This window comes from Mus musculus, chromosome 9 (assembly GCF_000001635.26).
Source record: "Mus musculus strain C57BL/6J chromosome 9, GRCm38.p6 C57BL/6J".
Classification (NCBI taxonomy): domain Eukaryota; kingdom Metazoa; phylum Chordata; class Mammalia; order Rodentia; family Muridae; genus Mus; species Mus musculus.
Genome location: NC_000075.6, coordinates 114,263,106 through 114,290,547, shown reverse-complemented (window position 1 = coordinate 114,290,547; position 27,442 = coordinate 114,263,106). Strand labels below are relative to the sequence as shown.

General features: G+C 40.9%; 1 protein-coding gene across 6 annotated transcripts in view; it reads left to right on the top strand.

Annotated features, from left to right (window-relative positions):
- 4921528I07Rik (RIKEN cDNA 4921528I07 gene) overlaps window positions 1–27,442 on the top strand; it is a 79,370-nt gene that overhangs the window by 26,517 nt on the left and 25,411 nt on the right. For 3 of the 6 annotated variants that reach the window (XM_035096924.1, XM_035096926.1, XM_035096925.1), the window contains exons 10-12: window positions 11,179–11,249; window positions 11,961–13,885; window positions 26,719–26,750. In XM_035096924.1, the coding sequence (XP_034952815.1) occupies window positions 26,742–26,750 (9 nt within the window). In that variant the 5' untranslated portion in view covers window positions 11,179–11,249; window positions 11,961–13,885; window positions 26,719–26,741. Of the gene's footprint in view, window positions 1–11,178; window positions 11,250–11,960; window positions 13,886–26,718; window positions 26,753–27,442 lie in introns of those variants that run through there. The other 3 variants (NM_001384245.1, XM_035096923.1, XM_035096927.1) reach the window with 3 other exon arrangements.

The following is a 27,442-nucleotide window of genomic DNA, read 5'->3' as shown; positions in this document are numbered from 1 at the left end:
GGTGCTGAGAAGAAGGTATATCCTTTTGTTTTAGGATAAAATATTCTGTAGATATCTGTCAGGTCCATTTGTTTCATAACTTCTGTTATTTTCACTGTGTCCCTGTTTAGTTTATGTTTCCATGATCTGTCCATTGATGAAAGTGGTGTGTTGAAGTCTCCCACTATTATTGTGTGAGGTGCAACGTGTGCTTTGAGCTTTACTAAAGTGTCTTTAATGAATGTGGCTGCCCTTGCATTTGGAGCGTAGATATTCAGAATTGAGAGTTCCTCTTGGAGGATTTTACCTTTGATGAGTATGAAGTGTCCCTCCTTGTCTTTTTTAATAACTTTGGGTTGGAAGTCAATTTTATCCAATATTAAAATAGCTACTCCAGCTTGTTACTTCAGACCATTTGCTTGGAAAATTTTTTTCCAGTCTTTCACTCTGAGGTAGTGTCTGTCTTTTTCCCTGAGATGAGTTTCCTGTAAGCAGCAGAATGTTGGGTCCTGTTTGTGTAGCCAGTCTGTTAGTCTATGTGTTTTTATTGGGGAGTTGAGAGCATTGATATTAAGAGATATTAAGGAAAAGTAATTGTTGCTTCCTGTTGTTTTTGTTGTTAAAGTTGGCATTCTGTTCTTTTTTTTTTTTTTTTTTTTTTTTTTTTCATTTTTTATTAGGTATTTAGCTCATTTACATTTCCAATGCTATACCAAAAGACCCCCTTACCCACCCACCCCCACTCCCCTACCCACCCACTCCCCCCCTTTGGCCCTGGCGTTCCCCTGTACCGGGGCACACAAAGTCTGCGTGTCCAATGGGCCTCTCTTTCCAGTGATGGCCGACTAGGCCATCTTTTGATACATATGCAGCTAGAGTCAAGAGCTCAGGGGTACTGGTTAGTTCATAATGTTGTTCCACCTATAGGGTTGAAGATCCCTTTAGCTCCTTGGGTACTTTCTCTAGCTCCTCCATTGGGAGCCCTGTGATCCATCCATTAGCTGACTGTGAGCATCCACTTCTGTGTTTGCTAGGCCCCGGCATAGTCTCACAAGAGACAGCTACATCTGGGTCCTTTCAGTAAAATCTTGCTAGTGTATGCAATGGTGTCAGCATTTGGAAGCTGATTATGGGGTGGATCCCTGGATATGGCAGTCTCTACATGGTCCATCCTTTCATCTCAGCTCCATACTTTGTTTCTGTAACTCCTTCCATGGGTGTTTTGTTCCCACTTCTAAGGAGGGGCATAGTGTCCACACTTCAGTCTTCATTTTTCTTGAGTTTCATGTGTTTAGGAAATTGTATCTTATATCGTGGGTATCCTAGGTTTTGGGCTAGTATCCACTTATCAGTGAGTACATATTGTGTGAGTTCCTTTGTGATTGTGTTACCTCACTCAGGATGATGCTCTCCAGGTCCATCCATTTGGCTAGGAATTTCATAAATTCATTCTTTTTAATAGCTGAGTAGTACTCCATTGTGTAGATGTACCACATTTTCTGTATCCATTCCTCTGTTGAGGGGCATCTGGGTTCTTTCCAGTTTCTGGCTATTATAAATAAGGCTGCTATGAACATAGTGGAGCATGTGTCCTTCTTACCAGTTGGGGCTTCTTCTGGATATATGCCCAGGAGAGGTATTGCTGGATCCTCCGGTAGTACTAGGTCCAATTTTCTGAGGAACCGCCAGACTGATTTCCAGAGTGGTTGTACAAGCCTGCAATCCCACCAACAATGGAGGAGTGTTCCTCTTTCTCCACATCCTCGCCAGCATCTGCTGTCATCTGAATTTTTGATCTTAGCCATTCTCACTGGTGTGAGGTGGAATCTCAGGGTTGTTTTGATTTGCATTTCCCTGATGATTAAGGATGTTGAACATTTTTTCAGGTGCTTCTCTGCCATTCGGTATTCCTCAGGTGAGAATTCTTTGTTCAGTTCTGAGCCCCATTTTTTAAGGGGGTTATTTGATTTTCTGAGGTCCACCTTCTTGAGTTCTTTATATATGTTGGATATTAGTCCCCTATCTGATTTAGGATAGGTAAAGATCCTTTCCCAGTCTGTTGGTGGTCTTTTTGTCTTATAGACAGTGTCTTTTGCCTTGCAGAAACTTTGGAGTTTCATTAGGTCCCATTTGTCAATTCTCGATCTTACAGCACAAGCCATTGCTGTTCTGTTCAGGAATTTTTCCCCTGTGCCCATATCTTCAAGGCTTTTCCCCACTTTCTCCTCTATAAGTTTCAGTGTCTCTGGTTTTATGTGAAGTTCCTTGATCCACTTAGATTTGACCTTAGTACAAGGAGATAAGTATGGATCGATTCGCATTCTTCTACATGATAACAACCAGTTGTGCCAGCACCAATTGTTGAAAATGCTGTCTTTCTTCCACTGGATGGTTTTGGCTCCCTTGTCGAAGATCAAGTGACCATAGGTGTGTGGGTTCATTTCTGGGTCTTCAATTCTATTCCATTGGTCCACTTGTCTGTCTCTATACCAGTACCATGCAGTTTTTATCACAATTGCTCTGTAGTAAAGCTTTAGGTCAGGCATGGTGATTCCACCAGAGGTTCTTTTATCCTTGAGAAGAGTTTTTGCTATCCTCGGTTTTTTGTTATTCCAGATGAATTTGCAAATTGCTCCTTCTAGTTCGTTGAAGAATTGAGTTGGAATTTTAATGGGGATTGCATTGAATCTGTAGATTGCTTTTGGCAAGATAGCCATTTTTACAATGTTGGTCCTGCCAATCCATGAGCATGGGAGATCTTTCCATCTTCTGAGATCTTCTTTAATTTCTTTCTTCAGGGACTTGAAGTTTTTATCATACAGATCTTTCACTTCCTTCGTTAGAGTCACGCCGAGATATTTTATATTATTTGTGGCTATTGAGAAGGGTGTTGTTTCCCTAATTTCTTTCTCAGCCTGTTTATTCTTTGTGTAGAGAAAGGCCATTGACTTGTTTGAGTTAATTTTATATCCAGCTACTTCACCGAAGCTGTTTATCAGGTTTAGGAGTTCTCTGTTGGAATTTTTAGGGTCACTTATATATACTATCATATCATCTGCAAAAAGTGATATTTTGACTTCCTCTTTTCCAATTTGTATCCCCTTGATCTCCTTTTGTTGTCGAATTGCTCTGGCTAATACTTCAAGTACTATGTTGAAAAGGTAGGGAGAAAGTGGGCAGCCTTGTCTAGTCCCTGATTTTAGTGGGATTGCTTCCAGCTTCTCTCCATTTACTTTGATGTTGGCTACTGGTTTGCTGTAGATTGCTTTTATCATGTTTAGGTATTGGCCTTGAATTCCTGATCTTTCCAGAACTTTTATCATGAATGGGTGTTGGATCTTGTCAAATGCTTTTTCTGCATCTAACGAGATGATCATGTGGTTTTTGTCTTTGAGTTTGTTTATATAATGGATTACATTGATGGATTTTCGTATATTAAACCATCCCTGCATCCCTGGAATAAAACCTACTTGGTCAGGATGGATGATTGCTTTAATGTGTTCTTGGATTCGGTTAGCGAGAATTTTATTAAGAATTTTTGCATCGATGTTCATAAGAGAAATTGGTCTGAAGTTCTCTATCTTTGTTGGATCTTTCTGTGGTTTAGGTATCAGAGTAATAGTGGCTTCATAAAATGAGTTGGGTAGAATACCTTCTACTTCTATCTTGTGAAAAAGTTTGTGCAGAACTGGAGTTAGATCTTCTTTGAAGGTCTGATAGAACTCTGCACTAAACCCGTCTGGTCCTGGGCTTTTTTTGGCTGGGAGACTATTAATAACTGCTTCTATTTCTTTAGGGGATATGGGACTGTTTAGAAGGTCAACTTGATCCTGATTCAACTTTGGTACCTGGTATCTGTCCAGAAATTTGTCCATTTCGTCCAGGTTTTCCAGTTTTGTTGAGTATAGCCTTTTGTAGAAGGATCTGATAGTGTTTTGGATTTCTTCAGGATCTGTTGTTATGTCTCCCTTTTCATTTCTGATTTTGTTAATTAGGATTTTGTCCCTGTGCCCTTTAGTGAGTCTAGCTAAGGGTTTATCTATCTTGTTGATTTTTTCAAAGAACCAACTCCTCGTTTGGTTAATTCTTTGAATAGTTCTTCTTGTTTCCACTTGGTTGATTTCACCCCTGAGTTTGATTATTTCCTGCCGTCTACTCCTCTTGGGTGAATTTGCTTCCTTTTTTTCTAGAGCTTTTAGATGTGTTGTCAAGCTGCTAGTATGTGCTCTCTCCCGTTTTTTCTTGAAGGCACTCATAGCTATGAGTTTCCCTCTTAGAAATGCTTTCATTGTGTCCCAAAGGTTTGGGTACGTTGTGGCTTCATTTTCATTAAACTCTAAAAAGTCTTTAATTTCTTTCTTTATTCCTTCCTTGACCAAGGTATCATTGAGAAGAGTGTTGTTCAGTTTCCATGTGAATGTTGGCTTTCTGTTATTTATTTTGTTATTGAAGATCAGCCTTAGTGCATGGTGATCTGATAGGATACATGGGACAATTTCAATATTTTTGAATCTGTTGAGGCCTGATTTGTGACCTATTATGTGGTCAATTTTGGAGAAGGTACCATGAGGTGCTGAGAAGAAGGTATATCCTTTTGTTTTAGGATAAAATGTTCTGTAGATATCTGTCAGATCCATTTGTTTCATCACTTCTGTTAGTTTCAGTGTGTCCCTGTTTAGTTTCTGTTTCCATGATCTGTCCATTGGTGAAAGTGGTGTGTTGAAGTCTCCCACTATTATTGTGTGAGGCGCAATGTGTGCTTTGAGCTTTACTAAAGTTTCTTTAGTGAATGTGGCTGCTCTTGTATTTGGAGCATAGATATTCAGAATTGAGAGTTCCTCTTGGAGGATTTTACCTTTGATGAGAATGAAGTGTCCCTCCTTGTCTTTTTTGATGACTTTGGGTTGGAAGTCAATCTTATCAGATATTAGGATGGCTACTCCTGCTTGTTTCTTCATACCATTTGCTTGGAAAATTGTTTTCCAGCCTTTCATTCTGAGGTAGTGTCTATCTTTTTCTCTGAGATGAGTTTCCTGTAAGCAGCAAAATGTTGGGTCTTGTTTGTGTAGCCAGTTTGTTAGTCTATGTCTTTTTATTGGCGAGTTGAGACCATTGATGTTAAGAGATATTAAGGAAAAGTAATTGTTGCTTCCTGTTATTTTAGTTGTTAAAGGTGGCATTCTGTTCTTGTGGCTGTCTTCTTTTAGGTTTGTTGAGGGATTACCTTCTTGTTTTTTCTAGGGCGTTGTTCCCGTTCTTGTATTGGTTTTTTTCTGTTATTATCCTTTGAAGGGCTGGATTCGTGGAGAGATAATGCGTGAATTTGGTTTTGTCGTGGAATACTTTGGTTTCTCCCTCTATGATAATTGAGAGTTTGGCTGGGTATAGTAGCCTGGGCTGCAGTTTGTGTTCTCTTAGTGTCTGTATAACATCTGTCCAGGCTCTTCTGGCTTTCATAGTCTCTGGTGAAAAATCTGGTGTAATTCTGATAGGCTTGCCTTTATATGTTACTTGACCTTTTTCCCTTACTGCTTTTAGTATTCTATCTTTATTTAGTGCATTTGATGTTCTGATTATTATGTGTCGGGAGGAATTTCTTTTCTGGTCCAGTCTATTTGGAGTTCTGTAGGCTTCTTGTATGTTCATATGCATCTCATTCTTTAGATTTGGGAAGTTTTCTTCAATAATTTTGTTGAAGATGTTTGCTGGACCTTTGAGTTGAAAATCTTCATTCTCATCCACTCCTATTATCCGTACGTTTGGTCTTCTTATTGTGTCCTGGATTTCCTGGATATTTTGAGTTAGGATCTTTTTGCATTTTCCATTTTCTTTGATTGTTGTGCCGATGTTCTCTATGGAATCTTCTGCACCTGAGATTCTCTCTTCCATCTCTTGTATTCTGTTGCTGATGCTCAAATCTATGGTTCCAGATTTCTTTCCTAGGGTTTCTATCTCTAGTGTTGCCTCGCTTTGAGTTTTCTTTATTGTGTCTACTTCCCTTTTTAGGTCTAGTATGGTTTTGTTCATTTCCATCACCTGTTTGTATGTTTTTTCCTCTTTTTCTGTAAGGACTTCTACCTGTTTGATTGTGTTTTCCTGTTTTTCTTTAAGGACTTGTAACTCTTTAGCAGTGTTCTCCTGTATTTCTTTAAGTGATTTATTAAAGTCCTTCTTGATGTCCTCTACCATCATCATGAGATATGCTTTTAAATCTAGGTCTAGGTTCTCAGGTGTGTTGGGGTTCCCTGGACTGGGCGAAGTGGGTGTGCTGGGTTCTGGTGATGGTGAGTGGTCTTGGTTCCTGTTAGTAAGATTCCTCCGTTTACCTTTCGCCATCTGGTAATCTCTGGAGTTAGTAGTTATAGTTGACTCTGTTTAGAGATTGTTCTTCTGGTGATTCTGTTACCGTCTATCAGCAGACCTGGGAGACAGATTCTCTCCTCTGAGTTTCAGTGCTCAGAGCACTCTCTGCTGGCAAGCTCTCTTACAGGGAAGGTGCGCAGATATCTTGTATTTGGACCTCCTCCTGGCCGAAGAAGAAGGCCCAAAACAGGACCTTTCTCAGACACTGTGTTGCTTTGGCAGTTCCCAGGTGGTACAGACTCTCACCTAAGCAGACTAAATTCCTAAGTTCCTTGGAGTCCCGGGACCAAGATGGCGACCTCTGCTGCTGTGGCTTAGGCCGCCTCCCCAGCCGGGCGGGCACCTGTCCTCCGGTCCGGAAGGTGGCTGGCTGTCCCCGGCCCACAAAGGGTGCTGCCTCAGCGCCTCTGTGCTTCCGCCTGTTCCAGAAGCTGTCAGGTTCTCTGGCGCACCCTCTCACCTGTTCAGACTAATTTCCTAAGTTCGGCGGGTCTCGGACCAAGATGGCGACCGCTGCTGCTGTGGCTTAGGCCGCCTCCCCAGCCGGGCGGGCACCTGTCCTCCGGTTCGGAAGGTGGCCGGCTGTCCCCGGCCCACAAAGGGTGCTGCCTCAGCGCCTCTGTGCTTCCGCCTGTTCCAGAAGCTGTCAGGTTCTCTGGCGCACCCTCTCACCTGTTCAGACTAATTTCCTAAGTTCGGCGGGTCCCGGACCAAGATGGCGACCGCTGCTGCTGTGGCTTAGGTCGCCTCCCCAGCCGCGGCATTCTGTTCTTGTGGCTGTCTTCTTTTAGTTTTGTTGAGGGATTATCTTCTTGTTTTTTTCTAGGGCGTGGTTCCCGTCCTTGTATTGGTTTTTTTCAGTTATTATCCTTTGAAGGGCTGGATTCGTGGAGAGATAATGGGTGAATTTAGTTTTGTCGTGGAATACTTTGGTTTCTCCATCTATGGTAATTGAGAGTTTGGCTGGGTATAGTAGCCTGGGCTGGAATTTGTGTTCTCTTAGTGTCTGTATAACATCTGTCCAGGCTCTTCTGGCTTTCATAGTCTCTGGTGAAAAATCTGGTGTAATTCTGATAGACTTGCCTTTATATGTTACTTGACCTTTTTCCCCTTACTGCTTTTAGTATTCTATCTTTATTTAGTGCATTTGTTGTTCTGATTATTATGTGTCGGGAGGAATTTCTTTTCTGGTCCAGTCTATTTGGAGTTCTGTAGGCTTCTTGTATGTTCATGGGTATCTCTTTCTTTAGATTTGGGAAGTTTTCTTCAATAATCTTGTTGAAGATGTTTGCTGGTCCTTTGAGTTGAAAATCTTCATTCTCATCCACTCCTATTATCCGTAGGTTCGGTCTTCTCATTGTGTCCTGGATTTCCTGGATGTTTTGAGTTAGGATCTTTTTGCATTTTCCATTTTCTTTGATTGTTGTGCCGATGTTCTCTATGGAATCTTCTGCACCTGAGATTCTCTCTTCCATTTCTTGTATTCTGTTGCTGATGCTCGCATCTATGGTTCCAGATTTCTTTCCTAGTGTTTCTATCTCCACTGTTGCCTCACTTTGGGTTTTCTTTATTGTGTCTACTTCCCTTTTTAGGTCTTGGATGGTTTTATTCAATTCCATCACCTGTTTGGTTGTGTTTTCCTGCAATTCTTTAAGGGATTTTTGTGTTTCCTCTTTAATGTCTTCTACCTGTTTGGTTATGTTTTCCTGTAATTCTTTACGGGATTTTTGTGTTTCCTCTTTAATGTCTTCTACTTGTTTAGCAGTGTTCTCCTGTATTTCTTTAAGTGAGTTATTTAAGTCCTTCTTGATGTCCTCTACCATCATCATGAGATATGCTTTTAAATCCAGGTCTAGCTTTTCAAGTGTGTTGGGGTGCCCTGGACTGGGCGAAGTGGGAGTGCTGGGTTCTGATGATGGTGAGTAGTCCTGGTTTCTGTTAGTAAGATTCTTACGTTTACCTTTCGCCATCTGGTAATCTCTGGAGTTAGTTGTTATAGTTGTCTCTGTTTAGAGATTGTTCCTCTGGTGATTTTGTTACACTATATCAGCAGACCAGGGAGACTAGCTCTCTTCCCTGAGTTTCAGTGGTCAGAGCAGTCTCTGCAGGCAAGCTCTCCTCTTTCAGGGAGGTGCACAGTTATCTGGTGTTTGGACCTCCTCCTGGCCGAAGATGAAGGCCCAAAACAGGATTTTTCCCAGAAGCTGTGTTGCTTTGGCCTGCAGACTGCCCGCTGCGGAGTCCCAGAATCAAGGTGGCCCCTGCGGAACGTGAGGCAGAAGCCTCTCGGGCCGGGTGGACCCCTGTGCTCTCACCAGGAAGGTGGCCGGTTGTCTGGAACCGGAAATGGCGCCGCCTCAGAGGCTCTGTGGCTCTCGCCCGTTCCAGAAGCTGCTGGCCTCTGTGTTCCACACTCTCACCCGCAGACCGCCGGCCGCGGGGTCTCGGAACCAAGGTGACCCCCGCGGAACGTGAGGCAGAAGCCTCCCGGGCTGTGCGGACACCTGTGCTCTGACCAGGAAGGTGGCCGGTTGTCTGGAGCCGGAAATGGCGTCGCCTCAGAGCAATTTAAATATCTGTTCCCAAAAGAGAAGAGGAAAATGTTGTAACTAAATTATAATTTCAAAAGTTACAATGGGTGTGGGGAAATCCCCTTCCTTCTAGAGCTAAGTGTTCTGGAATTTTTTTTTTTTAATTTGTCACCACCAGAGTGATCTGGGAAGAGGGAACGTTCATTCAGAAAACAATTCCACCAGATTAACTTGTAGGCAAGCCCCTGGTGCATTTACTTCATTGATGATTGATGTGTAAGAACCCAGCTCACTGTGGGCAGTGCCAAGCCTAAGTTGGTGGTTCTGGGTGCTAAAAGAAGCAGGCTGAGTGAGCTATGGTGAACAAACCAGTAAACAGCACACCTTCATGATCTTTGCATCTGCTCCTGATTCCAGGGTCTTGCTCTGTTTACTTCCGATCCTGACTTACCTCAGGAACTGAGTGTAAAGAGAGAGTTGTATCCTGAGATAACCTCTTCCCTCCACAAGTTGTTTCTGATCATAGTGTTTGGTCACAGGAATAGACACCTTAAATTCAGACACCATGTAAACCATTGAGGAATATGGGATTATGTCATTTTCAGGAAATAGATGTAAGTGCACATAATTGTCATATTAAATGCCTTACATTGATAAAGACAAGGACAAGGTCCCTTTTGTTTCATTTGAAGGTCTAAGTTTTTATGTAAAAATAAAATTACATGTGTATATGAACAAAGTAAAGGTTTCTTGGTCAATAAGGAGGACAAATGAGAAGTGGGATGTGAGAAGGAAGCGGGAGGTGCAGGAACAGTACACATATACTGTATTCTTGTATTCACGCGTCTCTGTGAAGCAGCACACTGTAGGATGAGGTGACTGCACTATGCATATTGAAAAGATTATGTTCTCAAGCTGAGCAGTGAGGGTGCACACCTTGAATCTCAGCACTCAGGAGGCAGGACTGGATCTCTGAATCTGAGGCAAGCTGGCTCTGTAGAGTGAGTTGCAACACAGAGTGCCAAGGCTATACAGAGAAACCCTGCCTCTTAACGCCCCTCCCCCAAAGATAAGGACATTTTTTTCTCATTCTGAACCCTGTCCAGTGCTACCTCTGAATTTGAGACATGAAGTTCATTTTGCTCTTTTATGTGTGGTAATTCCATACATGTTGGTACTTAATACTTGATTATATCATTGCTGTCAGCTATACTCAAATCTATTCTCTCCCAGCTTGTTCTGCTAACTCAATATTGGACTTAAGGTTTTGCAATTTATGATTTGTTCTTTATCATTATACTTTGGATAAATTCTGACAATGTGAATTTAAGAAAGTGATGCTATGCCTCCTTCCTTTCCTTCTTTAGATAGAGCTTACAGAATTGTATTATTATGCGCTGTTGCTTGAGTATTTGTTCAGAATTTTTTTCCAGACCCTCCTGTGCACCAATATCTGAAACTAAGCATGACCTTATATTACACTGTGTCCTATAGGGCTGTAACCCATACATCTTCTCCATGTGCCTTAAAATCCCTATAAAAGACTGACAATACTCAGCACAGTATAAAAATTACATGAAATGATCATCTTTAGGGGGTAATGCACACATAATATAGGCAAAAATAATTTCAGAGATGCTCATTTTAATAAAATTTCCAAAGCAAAATGACTACATTAGCATAGAGGAAAGGATGCATATTCAATTATAAATTCCAAATCAACATATGTAGATTGTAAACATGCCACAAGAACAAGTGTCAGTTGTTCCCTGCTTCAAAACAGGAAGTGAGAATATTGTGAGGCTTAGTCATAAAGCTTATTATATTAGAAAAAGATGGGTTGGATTAGTGTGGAATGGCATCTTCAGCAAAGCCTGACAACCTACCTGCAGTTAGTCCTCAGAACTCACATGGTGGAAAGAGACACCAACCCTGAAGATCTCCTCTAAATGCCATGTGCACAGAGGCACAACCATGGTTCCTTTAACCAGAAAAATGCAGTGCACATTTTGAAAGATTTCTTTATTCTTTACACAATGAGATTCTTCTTCCTCATTGAATCAGATTTTGTTGTCAAGAATTCCAAATGCTCTGCTCCTCATTGGTCCTCTGTCCTTGTTTTTGCAACACTTTGTTTTCTGACAATATAAACCACAGTTCTGAAATGAACAGCAAGCAACCACTGCTTAATAATTAGACTGAGTCACACATACCAGCCTCATAGGCATCTATACACATCAAGCAAAGTCTCTTAGGGTAATAAAAAACAGAGCCACAAATTGACAGTTACTTCCTCTCCTTTCAGTGGTCCCTGAAAATGCTGACAGTGCACCTTCAGCAAGGGGACAGAAAGAGCCACCAGTAGAGATGATGAAGGTAAGGTGCCCCCCCCTAAAATAGAAGGCTTTCACTATCCCCTTATGTTGTAGTTATGTTGATTAACAAAAGAAATATGTATCATGGGTATTAAAGGGTTTGCTTAGGAAGAACAGGAAATGGAAATTTACCAGCTTATTCCTAATACAACTGAACATCGAAGCTTGCAGTGTCTTTTAGCACAGTTTGTATGAGGGAGCCATTTCTCCTGGAGATAAAAGTTCCTCTTTACATAAATGTACAATTTTAACTCAGAAGTTGACAACCACTTCTGGTTCCTATAATTTTAATGAAGTCTGTGTGTGTTCCTCAGAGATCACTGTGAGGGAAGTTTCCAGTGTATGGGTGTTGAGTGCTAAGACATGAGTATTGGTGTAAACCACTGAGGCAGGCCCTGGTGTAGAAAGGATTAATCTCACAATCAGGTAATAAAGGTGCTTATGCATGCTGCAATGTGGCCTAGGAAATACTCAGAAGAGACCAAACAGGTTGTATAATCTGGCCTTCAAACCAACAAAAGTGGTGGGAAGTGCCACAAACTATAGAGCCCCAGTTGTTCTGTGACACCATCATAAAATATACTAATATACTAATATATGGGACTTTTGCCCATTTTCATTGACATCGTACCATGTTGACATGCATTCCAAAGACCCATGCAAATAGAATTCAGCATGGCCTTTGCCTCATACTGTTTCCTTTAAATTTCAGGAGGAGACTAAAAAACGTAGACACAGTATGTATTATAGAATCTCTTAAGATACATTTTAGAAAGGAATTGCATAAACACTGGATATCCTTTTGTGAAGTGTATAATGGTGCTCTAGCTCACCTACTAGGAAGAACTTGTATTCAATTTTTTGAATGACTTCTTTGTTTGTTTTGTTTGTTTGTTAGTGTTCATTTTTTTTCTTAAGTATTACCTTAACTTAAAAGAAAAACTGGAGGTGTTTGTCTACCATAACTGGATTCAAGTATGATCTCTCTAAGTTGTTTAAGATGTGGTATACCAGGCAGTGTCTAAATCTGTTTTCCCTCAAGATAGGTACCCTAATTACCCAGTTCAATCTCCATTGACAAAGTATTGAAGTAACAAATTAGAGTACAGAGTTTACCTACAAAATATGAGTTGAAAGTTCATCACATGTGGTGCATTCATTTTTTTATGGTGGTAGTCTAGTGAAGAATAAGCCAGGGCACAAAGGTGAGTGATGAGGCTCTCCATGCAGATCAACAGACACTTTGTGGAGCAAGGACTTAGTGATGCCTATATTCCCAGCATCTTCCTTCAGTAGGTCAAAATCACAGAGATCCCAGACTCTGCCTTGACTACCTCAGTGGGCAGAGCCAGGACATTGCTCTCCATCTGCCTGCACTCATACATCCACAAGCATGAGAGGTAGAAATCCCACACACTTTTAGGCAGACCACAGATTCTGACAATGGGAGCTCAACACTGTATGAAGGGACATTTTGTCACCTACAATGACACCAAGCTGCCTTTCCAGTCTCCTCCAGTTGAGGGTTTATCTAGGTCTGACCAGATAAAGAAGCTGCCATTTGCACACCTTCATGTGAGAATGGGGTTGCCCTGACTTGGAGTCTGAGTCATCAGTGGGGCTCTGCAGGCTTTGGTGCCCTCCCGATTCTGTTCCTCAGTGACCAGACTCAGTCACTGAGAGCCAGGTCACAGTGTAAGGATGATGGAGGAAGGCCCTGTTCACTGATCCAGGAATCCCACAACTTCTTTTGGGTTGAAAGGTAGATTATACCTTCAGTTGTATCTGTCAGGGAAGATGGCCACTGATGCATGAATGCAGCTATCATTGTAACCTTGGGTGAAAAGTCAGAGGGTCTCACAGCTTGTTAACCTCTACATCCCACTAAGGCAATGCCATACATTGACCATGAGATGTAGCCGATAAGAATGAAGAGTAAACAAGTGTTGTACAATGTTCTGGAATACATGCATTCCTGAGTCCAGGTGCAGTTACTCCTATGCAGCTGAGGTCTTCTGGCCTGTCACAGACATCACAGGGCACTCCAGCAATGCCTGTGGTTTCTCCTACAGTGTACACTAAAGAGATTGATCTGTTCTAGCCTAGTGAGTCTCATGGGAAGTCCTTCTCAACCAACTAAGAAGGAAGTCTTTGTGTTGTAGTGAAGAGTTGGTGACTGAAGGCATTGCATGGGTGTGGCTGTGTGCTTGTGGCTCTAAGAAGGGTTAGAGTGATGCCCATTGGGCAGGATACTCACACAGCATGCTCAGTTGTGTGGCTCTTCCTTCTGTGTTTCCATATTCATCTATATGTAGGCTTTATCTAGGATTCCTGTGATGTCCATTCAATGCCTAACTCCTTGTACATGACATGCAGTGATCCTCCTGAAGCACCAGTCTCACTCTGATGACTGTACCTGGAACAAGCAGTCAGATTAAAGGCACAAATACTCAGTAGTCGTTAGTTTGCTTGAGTTTTCTTCCAAGAAGCTGACATGATTCCCTATTATAACTGCATTCTCAGTTTTTTCTATCTTAAGAGGAATTTGTCATAAGACAACTGTAGTCCCTCAGGACACGCAGAGACTTCCAGTCTCTAAGGCTACATCTACAAAAGCAACTGAAATAAAAGCAAAAGGTACTGTGGGAATTTTATAATTTTGTCCAAATATATATAATAGCTAAAAATTATTTTGTTTAACATGTAAATCTATAGATAAGTTAATACTATATTTACACATGAATATATACACAAATGAATAATGTTCATTTATATATGTATCATATATATGTGTGTATATAAATATATATAAAATCTTTTTTTTAATTAGGTATTTTCCTCGTTTACATTTTCAATGCTATCCCAAAGGTCCCCCATACCCACCCCCCCAATCCCCTACCCACCCACTGCCCCTTTTTGGCACTGGTGTTCCCCTGTACTGGGGCATATAAAGTTTGCAAGTCCAATGGGCCTCTCTTTGCAGTGATGACCGACTAGGCCATCTTTTGATACATATGCAGCTAAAGACAAGAGCTCCCGGGTACTGGTTAGTTCATATTGTTGTTCCACCTATAGGGTTGCAGTTCCCTTTAGCTCCTTGGGTAATTTCTCTAGCTCCTCCATAAGGGGCCGTGTGACCCATCCAATAGCTGACTGTGATCATCCACTTCTGTATTTGCTAGGCCTCGGCATAGTCTCACAAGAGAGAGCTATACCTGGGTCCTTTCAGCAAAATCTTGCTAGTGTATGCAATGGTGTCAGCATTTGGAAGCTGATTATGGGATGGATCCCTGCATATGGCAATCACTAGATGATCCATCCTTTCGTCACAGCTCCAAATTTTGTCTCTGTAACTCCTTCTATGGGTGTTTTGTTCCCATTTCTAAGAAAGGGTAGAGTGTCCACACTTTGGTCTTCGTTCTTCTAGAATTTCATGCGTTTGGCAATTTGTATCTTATATCTTGGGTATCCTAAGTTTCTGGGCTAATATCCACTTATCAGTGAGTACATATTGTGCGAGTTCCTTTGTGATTGGGTTACTTCACTCAGGATGATACCCTCCAGGTCCATCCATTTGCCTAGGAATTTCATAAATTCATTTTTTAATAGCTGAGTAGTATTCCATTGTGTAAATGTACCACATTTTCTGTATCCATTCCTCTGTTGAGGGGCATCTGGGTTCTTTCCAGCTTCTGGCTATTATAAATAAGGCTGCTATGAACATAGTGGAGCATGTGTCCTTCTTACCAGTTGGGGCATCTTCTGGATATATGCCCAGGAGAGGTATTGTTGGATCCTCCGGTAGTACTATGTCCAATTTTCTGAGGAACCGCCAGACTGATTTCCAGAGTGGTTGTACAAGCCTGCAATCCCACCAACAATGGAGGAGTGTTCCTCTTTCTCCACATCCTCGCCAGCATCTGCTGTCACCTGAATTTTTGATCTTAGCCATTCTGACTGGTGTGAGGTGGAATCTCAGGGTTGTTTTGATTTGCATTTCCCTGATGATTAAGGATGTTGAACATTTTTTCAGGTGCTTCTCTGCCATTCGGTATTCCTCAGGTGAGAATTCTTTGTTCAGTTCTGAGCCCCATTTTTTTAATGGGGATATTTGATTTTCTGAAGTCCACCTTCTTGAGTTCTTTATATATGTTGGATATTAGTCCCCTATCTGATCTTAAGTATAAATATAACCCCAGAATTTTAAATGCATTTAACATCACCTCACACTCTAATTCAATGGCATGAACCAGTCTGAAGCTGAGGCTTATCCTATGTGAGTCATTGGGGCGTCCCCTGGTATAGACAGGAATGCGTGAACCACCCTCTCATACTTTCTCTCGGTTACTTGATGTAGTAATTTTTGAATATCTCATGATTGAGGGTAGAATTCAATGAAGTACCAGAATTTTTGGTCTGATCTGAGTGGCTAGGATCCTAGGAATGGTCATGTTACACATTGGACTTGAAGAGAGTAAAACCATTTGAAAGATATCAGTAAAGGGAAGTGAAATGGCTGCTTTGAAGGTCAGGAAGTGCACTTTGTGATTTGAATATATTCTTTCCCAAGACACTTGCTCTTTTCAGTCAGTGTCACTGCGTAACGTCCAAGCTTTTGCTTAGAGTAGCTACACTTTAATGTCTGACTCACCTATTTTTCCCAGTTGTAGCAAAATACTGTAAATAAAACATCCTAAAGAAGGAATGTCTTTGTCTTTCAATGAAATTTAATCTTATAGACCATAAACAGGGTAAAGCTATACCCAGAGACTGATATTTATGACAGAGTCACACTACAACCCAGTCCAAGAGAAACAAAAAACCAAAATAATGAATGCCTCTTTTCAGCTCACTTTCTTCTTTTTATATAGTCTTGATTCTTACTTAAGTAATAATGTCACACAGTTTATTTGTCTTCCCACCTCAGCTAGACTAAATGCTATAATCTAATACTTTCATGTCCAATATCTGAATATCATCTATTTGACAGCTGAGACTAACCACGACAATGTCTGTGAAATATTGTCTTCCGTTTGTATATAACCTGGATAGAGGCAGTCTATCTGATGAGGGACAATGTTTTTTTTTCCCTGCACTCACAGAATCCTGTAGGTAATAATCTAGCAGTGTAGACCCAGGGCCCCTTCCTGTCATCCTTCAGGACTTATAGCAGCCCATATATGATCTTCAGTTCACTGCTAACTCTTGCTTCCTGTGGTACCAACATAGTAGAGTTGTTAGATTGACAAGTGGCTGTTTACTCTGACAGAAGTACTATATCTGCAATGCCTGTTAAGCAAAGGCCTAGTGTTAATGTGTGTTCATATCCAGCCTATGCTCCTCAACCTGGACTGCCATGTGGGATGACTGAGGTATTCAACATATCTGAGCCTCTAATATATCAAGTGAGGAGAGCCCTGCTCTCTGGCCCCAGCATTGGCTCTTTTTAAATGAGTATTTGGTTCAGGCTCCAAACTGCAGAGGGTAGCTTAAGGAATTCCCATAAAGAACTGTCCATATTCCATGAGCAATGGGGTTCACCTCCTCTGGAATCCATCTTGCCATAGGCTGCATCTGTCCTCTGTGTTGGCCATATTTGTGGTCTTTTCCTGTGATCATCTGGACTACTTCCCTTTGAAGGGACTTGAATTTATAACCTGAGGAGAGTGTAGGTTTTTCCAGTGTCTTCCCTCTTCACTAGGTTCAAGGCCTTTGTCTTCACAAGTGTGTCTGATTTTTCTGCATTCCATCATTGTACAACTAGGCGTAGCTCCCCTTTATAGGCAGTCTCTCTGGTGTTAATGCATTGTGTCTCCTCACAATAAACTTGAGAGCTCTTATTTCTGAGCAAAGTGTCCCTAGCATCATCCATTTCCTTTCTCTAGTCCCTTCCTCTGGATGCCACGTTGTCTCTAGACCCCGTCCTTAGAAACGTGTCAAAGAATGGATATTCTTTCTACCTGGTAACAATGAAACATTGCTCAAAGGAGTCACCATGTTGAGTTTCCATGTGCCTGGTCTTTTTTTCCACATTTTTCTCTTCCTTAATAATCTCATCAGAGTCAGGAGACTACCAAAAGAGAAGAGGACAGAACAGAAAACATCTTGGAGTGTACATGCCCAAAAAAATGGTTGAATCTTTATAGGTCACTTGACTCATTCCATTTCCTGGTAGACAAAAGTGAAAGGCTGCTGTGGAACATCTGAGGCACTTGAATATGAGGAACAAGAGGGAGGAATTGAGAATAATATCAGTTAGATGTTTTATAAACAGTGTGATAGAAGCACAATAAGAGAACAACTAAATAAACAAAAATGTCAAAGAAGCCTGAAAAAACGATTTCCCAAACTATGGAAAGTAACAAAGATAAGTCATGGATCTGTGATCATCTATTTGGACCCTTTGAAACACCTGAGCCTTTGACATCAATTAGTGCAATGTCCAATGTGGAGCCTTCCATGTACACACTTTTTGTATGTGACTTCATCTTGCACAGAAAGGCAGAACCCTCTAAGATTTGTCTACCTTTGAGCCTTATCTAGGAAAAGCCACATGTCCTTGCAAAAAAGGCCTCTGTTCATATTTTGAATTGTAACATTTAAAAGGTTTTCAAATATACTTTACAAATCAAAATGCCATAAATATCGGAATACTGTATGTTCATAAGCACTCAAAACACAGGTAGATCACCCATTTTGCAATGTATTTCCATAATGTAAAATGTGTGATGAAATATTGTGCTTTACTGGAGCAAGATATAGCTGTCTCCTGAGAGGCTCTGCCAGAGCCTGACCAATACAGATATTGATGCATGCAGCCAACCAACAGACTGAGCACAGAGACCCCAGTGGAGGAGTTAGGGGACAGACTGAAGGAGCTGAAGGAGTTTGCAACTCCATAGGCAGAACAACAATATTAGCCAACCAGACCCCCAAACCTCCCAGGGACTAAACCACCAACCAAAGAGTACACATGGAGGGACCCATGTCTCCAGCTGCACATGTAGCAAAGGATTGCCTTATCTGGCATCACTGTGAGAGGAGGCCCTTGGTCCTGTGGAGGCTTGATGCCCCAGCATAGGGGAATGCTAGGCTGCTGAGGCAGGAGTGTGCGGGTGGATAGGGGAGCAACTTCATAGAAGCTGGGGTAGAGGTAAATTAATAAAATAACCAATAAAATAAATAAATAAAATTTTATTTATTTTTCTTTTTTTTTTACTATGTATTTTCCTCAATTACATTTCCAATGCTATCCCAAAAGTCTCCCACCCCGCCCCCCACTTCCCTACCTACCCATTCCCATTTTTTGGCCCTGGTGTTCCCCTGTACTGGGGCATATAAAGTTTGCTTGTCCAGTGGGCCTCTCTTTCCAGTGATAGCCAGCTAGGCCATCTTTTGATACATATGCAGCTAGAGTCAAGAGCTCCGGGGGTACTGGTTAGTTCATATTGTTGTTCCACCTATAGGGTTGCAGATCCCTTTAGCTCCTTGGCTACTTTCTCTAGCTCCTCCATTGGGAGCCCTGTGATCCATCCAATAGTTGACTGTGAGCATCCACTTCTGTGTTTGTTAGGCTCTGGCCTAGTCTCACAAGAGACGGCTATATCACGGCCAAACGAAATTGACAAAATTGAGTTTTGGATTTTTTTTCTTTTTTTTTTTCAGGAGAGGGTTTCTCTGTGTAGCCCTGGCTGTCCTGGAACTCACTTTGTAGACCAGGCTGGTCTCGACCTCAGAAATCAGCCTGCCTCTCCCTTCCCAAATGCTGGAATTAAAGGCGTGAGCCACCACCGCCCATTTGGTTGTTTTTTTTTTTTTTTTTTTTTTTTTTTTTTTTTTTGGTTTTGTTTAAATTGATGCTATTCCTTTGTATTCACAATTATGAATCGAGGATGATGAGTCTCCATGTTCTAACTTTAAGCAATAATCTAGAGAAACATGAATGTTTGCCTTAAATAGTTGTGTAAAGTAAGCTACAAGGTGCACGGAGGCTCAGCATGTTGAAACACTTGCTTTACACACATTAGTAATTTGTTTTGGAAACCTAGGGCACAACTAAATACCAGGCATTGCCATGTGCATCCATATCTCAGCATAGGCAGTTGCAGAGAAAGGAGAATTTGGGAGCTTGTTGCCTCCAAACCTTCATCCAGCTCCAGTGACGAGACCTTGTTGAAAACTAAGAGCAAGAGTTGTTTTAATTTACTTCTTTAATTCTTTGAGGATTGAATATGATTACCTTTTTCCCATTAATTTATTTATTCAATTCACATCCTGACCACAACAACCCTGCTACCAGTCATCCCTTCATACAGATCCTCTCTGCAAACCCCCCTTCCACTCTGAGAAAGGGGAGCCCCCTCTTTCCAGTGCCAACACACATCAAGTCACTGCAGGACTAGACAGGCATATTGTTTCCCACTGTGGCCAAACAATGTAGGCCAGTTAAGGGGAACAGGATCAATATCAGGCAACCATCAGGTACAACCCTCAATCCAATTCTTGGGGTGCTCACATGAAGACTAAGCTGCACATATGCTATATATATGCAGGATCCTAAGTCCAGCCTGAGCTTGCTCTTTGGTTGGTGGTTCAGTCTTGGGGAGTCCCCAAGGGCCTAGGTTAGTTGACTCTCTTGGATTTCTTGAGTCTGTATCCCCTCTGGGTCTCTCAATTCTTCCCCCAACTTTCCAAGATCATTCCCACAAGACTTCCTGAGCTCTGTCTAATATTTGGCTATGGGTCTCTGCTTCAGTCAGCTGCTGGATAGAGCCTCTCAGAGAACAGTTTGCTAGAGTCCTGTCTACAAATATTACAAAGTATCATTAATAGTGTCAGGGATTGGTTTTGCCTATGAGGAGGGTCTCAAGTTGATCCAGTTATTGGTTGAATATTCCTTCAGTCTCTGCTCCATCTTTGTCCCTGTATTTCTTGTTGGTAGGACAAACCTTAGGTTGAATATTTTGTGGATAGATTGGTGTCTTTATCCCTTCACTGGGAGTTCAACCTGGCTACAGGAGGTGGCCACTTAGTCTCCCTATGCTCCACTGCTAGGAGTCTCATCTAGGGTCACCTTCATAGACTTCCTGGAGCCTCCCCCAAACCACATCTCAGGTCTCTGACACCACCTAGAGATGCACTGTTGCACCTAATTTTAAAAATGCAAGCTTGATCCAGCTAGGCTCTGGGACTAGTAGATGCTCTTCTGACACCTAGTCAGCTCCCACAGTAACTAATGCTTCTAGAGATCCCGGCTATCCTCTGAGAACAGACACCTGTATTGCTGAAAGTGCCGCCCATTCCTCCTTGACTGGTGCCAGAAACGGCCAGCTCACCCAGCTCCCAAGGCTAGCTTCACCAACCCAATCCAGTCTGTTTGTTCCCTGCCAATTGCCTGCAATGGCCATCTCACCCAGCCCCGTGGAAGGAGAACACAACAGACTTTTATTTTAAACCCTACCAGATAACTCAAAGAATATCCTGTCCCATCCTACTGAGTCTGTGGAGGCTACAATCCATCAGTGCCCTGAGAGACCTACTGTCCGAAGCTTCCTATCCATCCCACAAGCTGTGCGACTCCCAATCCTCTCACTCCCCCCCTTCCTGTCCGGCTTGGAAATCGCCTTATCCTTCATCACCCAGCAATTAGCTTCTGCCATCTTTATTGACCCAATAAACAATTAGGCAACCTTCCCCTACAATGTACCACCTCACTGTCCACTACCTATTTCTGCTCACTCTCTCAGCCTTTGCTCTGCCTACACCTAATCCTACACCTTGTTCCCATCCCTATGTCCCTCCCACACAGTTCCCTCCTTTCATCCACCTCCAATGATTATTTTATCTACCTTCTGAATGAAATTCAAAGATCCTCACTTATTCCCTCCTTAATATTTAGCTTCTTGGGGTCTGTGTATTTATTAGTACATGGCTATCCTGTAGTTTATGGCTAATGTCCACTTATAACTGAGTACATACCATGCATGTCCTTTTGAGTCTGGGTTACCTCACTGAACATGATAGTAGTTCTATCTATTTGCATGAGAAGTTCACGATGTCTTTGTTTTTAATGGCTGAGTAGTATTCCATTGTGTCGATATACCTCATTTTCTGTGTTCATTTTCAGTTGAAAAACATCTAAGTTGTTTGCAGTTTCTGGTTATTTCATATATAGCTGCTATGAACATAGTTCAGCAAATGCCCTTGTGTGATAGGGGAGCTCCTTTGAATATATGCCCAGGAGTTACAGTATAGCTGGGTCTTGAGGTAGAACTAATCCCAGTCTTGTGAGAAACTGCCAAATTGATTTCTAGAATGGTTGCATAAGTTTGCGCTCTCACTAGCAATGGAAGAATGTTTCCCTTGTTCCACATGCTCACCAGCATTTGCTCTCAGTTGGACATTTGATCTTAACCATTCTTATGGGTATAACGTGTAATCTCAGAGCTATTTTAATTTTCATTTCCCTCATGAATAGGGGCATTGAACATTTCTGTTCATGTGTTTCATGGCCACTAGAGGTTAAGGGTTCTCTGTTTACCTTTGTACCTAATTTATAATTGGGTTATTTGGTTTATTCATATATAACCTCTTGAGTTCTTTACATATTTTGGATATTAGCCAACTGTCAGATATAGAGTTAGTGAAAATCTTTTTTCATTCTATGTGCTGCTGTTTTGTCCTACTGATGGTATTCTTTGACTTACAGAAGCTTTTCAGTTTCATAATTTCCCATTTATTAATTGTTGATCTTAATGTGTGAGCTGTCAGTGTTCTGTTGAGGAAATTCTCTCCTGTGCCAATGCATTCAAGATTAGATTTGTTGTATATTATTTTATGTTGAGGTCTTTGATCCACTTGAACTTGGGTTTTGTGCAGGGAGATAAATATGGATCTACTTGCATTTTTCTACATGCATATATCCAGTTAGTCCAGCACCTTTTCTTGAAGATGCTCGCTCTTTTCCACTGTATGGTCTTGGTTTCTTTGTCAAAAATTGTCAGTAGGTGTTATAAGTTTATTTCAGGGTCTTCCATTCCATTCCATTCCATTCCATTGATGAATTTTTCTGTTTCTATACCAATACCATGAAGTTTTCAATTTTTTAAAAATATTTTTTCATTAGGTATTTTCTTCATTTACATTTCAAATGCTATCCCCAAAGTCCCCCATACCTTCCCCCCAACTCCACTAACCCCCCCCCCCACTTCCCCGTCTTGGAACTGGTATTCCCCTGTACTGAGGCATATAAAGTTTGCAAGACCAAGGGCCCTCTCTTTCCACTGATGGCTGTCTGAGGTGTGTTTCTTGTATAAATTAGAATGGTGAATAATATTTAGGCATCCACTCTGTTAGCCTGTGTCTTTTTAATGAGGAATTAATCCCGTTGATGTTGTGAAATATTAATGAGTGTTTATTGTTAATTCCTATCATTTTAATGTTGCTGGTGGCTGTGTGTGTGTGTGTGTGTGTGTGTGTGTGTGTATGTGTGTTTCTTTTTTTGGTTTTGCTGGTGTGATGATTTATTTCTGTGGTTTATTGGGTATAGTTACCCTCCTTGTATTAGACTTTTACTTCTAGTGACTTCTGAAGGCTTATATTAGTGGAATGAAACTGTTGAAATTTGGTTTTGTTATACTATATTCTGTTTTATCCATGTATGGTGATTGAAGGTTTAGCTGGCTATAGTGTTCTGGGATGAGATTTTTGGTCTTAGTGTCTGCCAGTCATTTTCCCAGGCCCTCTGACTTTTAGATTCTCTGTTGAGAAGTTAGGTGTGATTTTGATAAGCCTGCCTTTTTATATGGCCTTTTTTTTTCAGTTTTCAATATTCTTTCTTTGTTCTGTACTTTTAGTGCTTTGATTATTGTGTGGCAGGAGGATTTTCTTTTCTGGTTCAATCTATTTGGCATTCTGCAAGTTCTTTGTACATTTATAATCATCTCTTTCTATAGGTTTAGGAAGTTTGTATGATTTTGTTGACAATATTTTTCTGGGATTTTGAGTTGTGAATCTTCTCCTTTTTCTATTCCTATTATTCATAGATTTGCTTTTTTCATAGTGTCCCAAATTCTTTGGATGTTTCAAGTCACAATCTTTTTAGATTAAGCATTTTCTTTGACCAATGTATGAATTCCTTCTCTCATATCTTCTAAGCCTGAGACTCTCTCTTCCAACTCTTGTATTCTGTTGGTGATACTTGCATCTATAGTTCTTGTTTCAGGATTGCCTAAGTTGTATTTTCTTTATTGCTTCTATTTCCATTTTCAGTTCTTGACCAGTTTTATTAATTTCCTGTTTGATTACATTTTCCTGTATTTCTTTATATTTATTCCTTTCCTCCTTAAAAGACTCTGTGTTTGATTGTATTTTCCTGTATTTCTTCAAGGGATTTGTTTCCTCTTTTAAATGCCTCTACCATCTTCATTAGATTAGATTTTTCTTGTGTTACAAGTGTCTTAGGATATTCATAGCTTACTTAGCAGCATTGCTGGATTTTAGTGGTGCCATATTGCCCTTTTTTGTTTTGTTTTGTTTTTTTAAAGATTTATTTATTTATTATTTGTAAGTACACTGTAACTGTCTTCAGACACTGCAGAAGAGGGTGTCAGATCTTATTGTGCATGATTGTGAGCCACCATGTGGTTGCTGGTATTTGAACTCAGGACCTTCAGAAGAGCAGTCAGTACTCTTAACTGCTGAGCCATCTCTCCAGCATGGTTTTTTTTTTTTGTTGTTGTTGTTGTTGGTTTTTTTTTGTTTTTTGTTTTGTTTTGTTGGTTTGTGTTTGTTTGTTTTTGTTGTTGTTGTTCTTAAGCTGACCTTTAGTTATGTTATCCATTGTTCTGTTAGGCCTAATAGACCCTGATGGCAGTAGGCTTCTGGGGTAGCAGATAGAGTTGGTTGGCCAAGATGGCACTAGGCCTCCTAGGACGCTGACAGAGATGGTCATCTCTGATGGCATCAAGCCTCTGATTGTCTGAGTGACAGCAGGCCTACAGGGATACAGTCAGAACTTATGGTTCCTGATGGCTACAAGCCTCTGGGATTGCAGGTAGGGATATGGATAGGTATATGGAGCACAGAGGGGATGGGGCAGACCTTATGGCTGATGAGCTTGCTTCAGGGAATTCAGGCATGAGGATTTCACCTGGTTGCCCCAGGTGCCTACAGGTCTCCAGGGATACAGTCAGAGCTATAATCCAGGGAAGAAAGTACAAAAGGGACAAAGTAGAACATACTGGTGCTGAGTATGCTGGGTCCACTTTACATCATTCTATTCCTCCTTCTCTCCAGTCCAATGCATCCCATATTCTCCCTTCAAATATATTACCTCTTCTATTATAACTGTTATTACATAAGGATAAATCCATTTAATGTTACTCTTATATATGTGCATGTGTGTGTTTAGTGCTGTTAGTTTGGAATTAGATCATCTGTGAGGGGTCCACTCCTGGAGAAAACTGATTCTCTCTAAACATTGATTACCTGTAGCTCTTGTTATACAGTGGCATATCAATAGAGGTTGTCTTGATGCTGGTCCTGTTTAAGCAACTATACGGTTGAGATTTCATGGCCTTATCATCTTTGTCATATCTGTTGATTAGATCATTTTTATACTAAGCACTTTCTTTTTATAGTTTTTTTTTTAATATTCTGGATATGAATGCTGTATCAGAGATGCAGCTGGCAAAAACTCTTTCTCTTCTATTTTCATCTTCAGGGCTGATTTTTGTTGTTGTTATACAGACCTTTTTGTTGTTTTATGAGTTATATTTGTCCATTTCGGCGTTAATTACTGAGTAAATGAAGACCTATTCAGAAAACCTTTGGTTGCTGCCTCTGTGTTTATTCGACTGTTTCAGCTTTTAAGATTTCACTTTTAGGCCTTTGATCCATTTAGAGTTGATTTGCGGCAGAGTAATAGACAAAGCTCTAATTTCATGACTAAACATGTGTTTTCCCCACTTTCTTTGCTTTCCCCTCACCATTAGTTGAAGATGCTGGATATGCTTATTTAGAATAATGACCGAGAATAAAAAGTTTTAATTGTGTGCATGAGTCTTCTGTGTTGTTGATATACATATCTATGTTGTGCCATGACTATGCTATCTTTGTTACTAAAACTGCAATAGAGCATCATATCTGGGATGTTAATCGCTCCAACATGGTCACTTGCACAGGATTGCTTTGGCTACTCTGGATCCGTTTGTGCTTCCACATGAGATTTTAGGACTTTTGTAATTTTGTGAAGAAGGTCACATGGATTTTGAATTTCATTGCATTGACTATTGGAATTTCTTTGTTAAGATGATCATTGTTAATTCTACCAATCCAAGAGCATAATGGGGATTCCACTTTCTAGTGTCTCCTTCAGGGATATAATGTTTTCGCTGTAGAGATCTTTCACTTCCCTTTTTAAATTTACTTCTAAATATTTAATTTTGGAGGCTACTATGAATATGAATGTTTCCTTGATCTCTTTTTCAGCTTGCTTTGTATTGGTATATAGAAAGTTTTCTGATTTTTAAAGTTGAATTTGTATTCTAGCACTTTATTGATAATGTTGCTTATTTTTGTTGGGGTTTTGGAAATCTATACTTACATAAAACATCACCTTACAATAGGGATACTTTTACTTTTTCTATTTTATACACTTGGTTGAAGGCTGTGGGTTAGCTTCAGTAAGTCAGAATGCATATATCACTGCTATCCCTGGCCTGGGTCTGGGGGAAGGCAGCAGGGACAGTGGGAATAGAGTCAGATTTACCAAGAGAAATAGCAGATCCAACTTCTACCTGGCTCTTGAGGAATTTGTGGATACAGAGACATGTGGTAACAATTTTGTCTCAGACAAGTCCAAAAAGCAAATGGATCAGGCTACTACCTGGATCTGAAACTGAGAAGTGAGATGGGGTAAGGGTTCTAGATGAGAGCTAAAAAGACAGCCCAAGTCTGTAGACTCCGTCTGTCTCTGAATCTACCTGGTCTGAATGGATGGTCAGAGATGCCCAGGGTAATGTGAGTATCCTAGGTTACACTTAGGAAGAAGAGTCATCCTTTCCAAGAAAATGGATGCCTCTCCCATGCCCAATGACCTGAAATTGAAATCTCCGGAACATATATGACAAATGAGGAGAAAGGGATCTACAAGTTGTTCTCTGAAATGCAAAAGTGTCCCACCAAACAAAATATGTGTGAAAACTTAATTTAATAATACACAATCAAAGATGGATTATTATGTTACTTTGGGTTCCCCCTGTCTTGAAATGTAGCATTTCTGTTACTCATATCTCTCTAGGTCTTTCTTTAATGTGCCTTCAAGGGAAGACAAGCTAGCAGAAACCCAAGCAACTTGCTCATTAGGTCTAGTTACCTTAATTTTCTCACAGTTTTACCCATAACAAGCAAGGATGCTGCATAAGTTTTAAGCAGTTCCATGAGCTGACTGTCACTTTCTGTTCTCTTAGACATACCGGAGAATACTGAGACTATGGAGTCGGTAAGAAGGCTTTTCTTTAAGAGAGAAATGCTACTTTAGTGATCTTATTCTTCAGTCAAAATCCCATTTTAACAACAACATTGAGCAGGGTTATCTTGGGTCTTGAGAGACTTAGCTTAAGCAAGGGAAAAGTGGGATTGTAGTAGCCTGGTCCTGACTGAGCAGAGCACCAAAGCACCCAGTGTCAAGTGTCACATGCTGTGTGATGGGACCTTTCACTTTGGAGAAAAATGTTCCTCTTTTGGGAAATGTATAAATTTCATTTAGAAGTTGACAAGCATGTCAGGTTCCCTTTTTTGCATGCAGTATGTCCCACAAAAGTCAGTGTGGAGGAAGCTTCATATGTCCAGGTGGGAATGCTAAATGGTAAGACTTAACACATAAGCATTACCATAAATAATAGAGACCATATTGCAGAAGGGATTAATTCCACAGCTGACTTCTAAAGCTGCTCAAGCATGTTGCAGTTTGACTTACAGAACACTGGGCAGAGGACAAACAGTTAGTGGTAGATAATGTGGCCTTTGAAATAGGAAAAGTGGGAAGTGGCACAACTAGAAAATTCCAGTCTTCTGTGATACCATCACAGAATATACTAATACATAATCTGTCACTTAAAGATACTTACCTATGCTGATTGGCATTAAGAACATGTTGATATGCTTTTCAAAGACCCATGCAAACAGAAACTG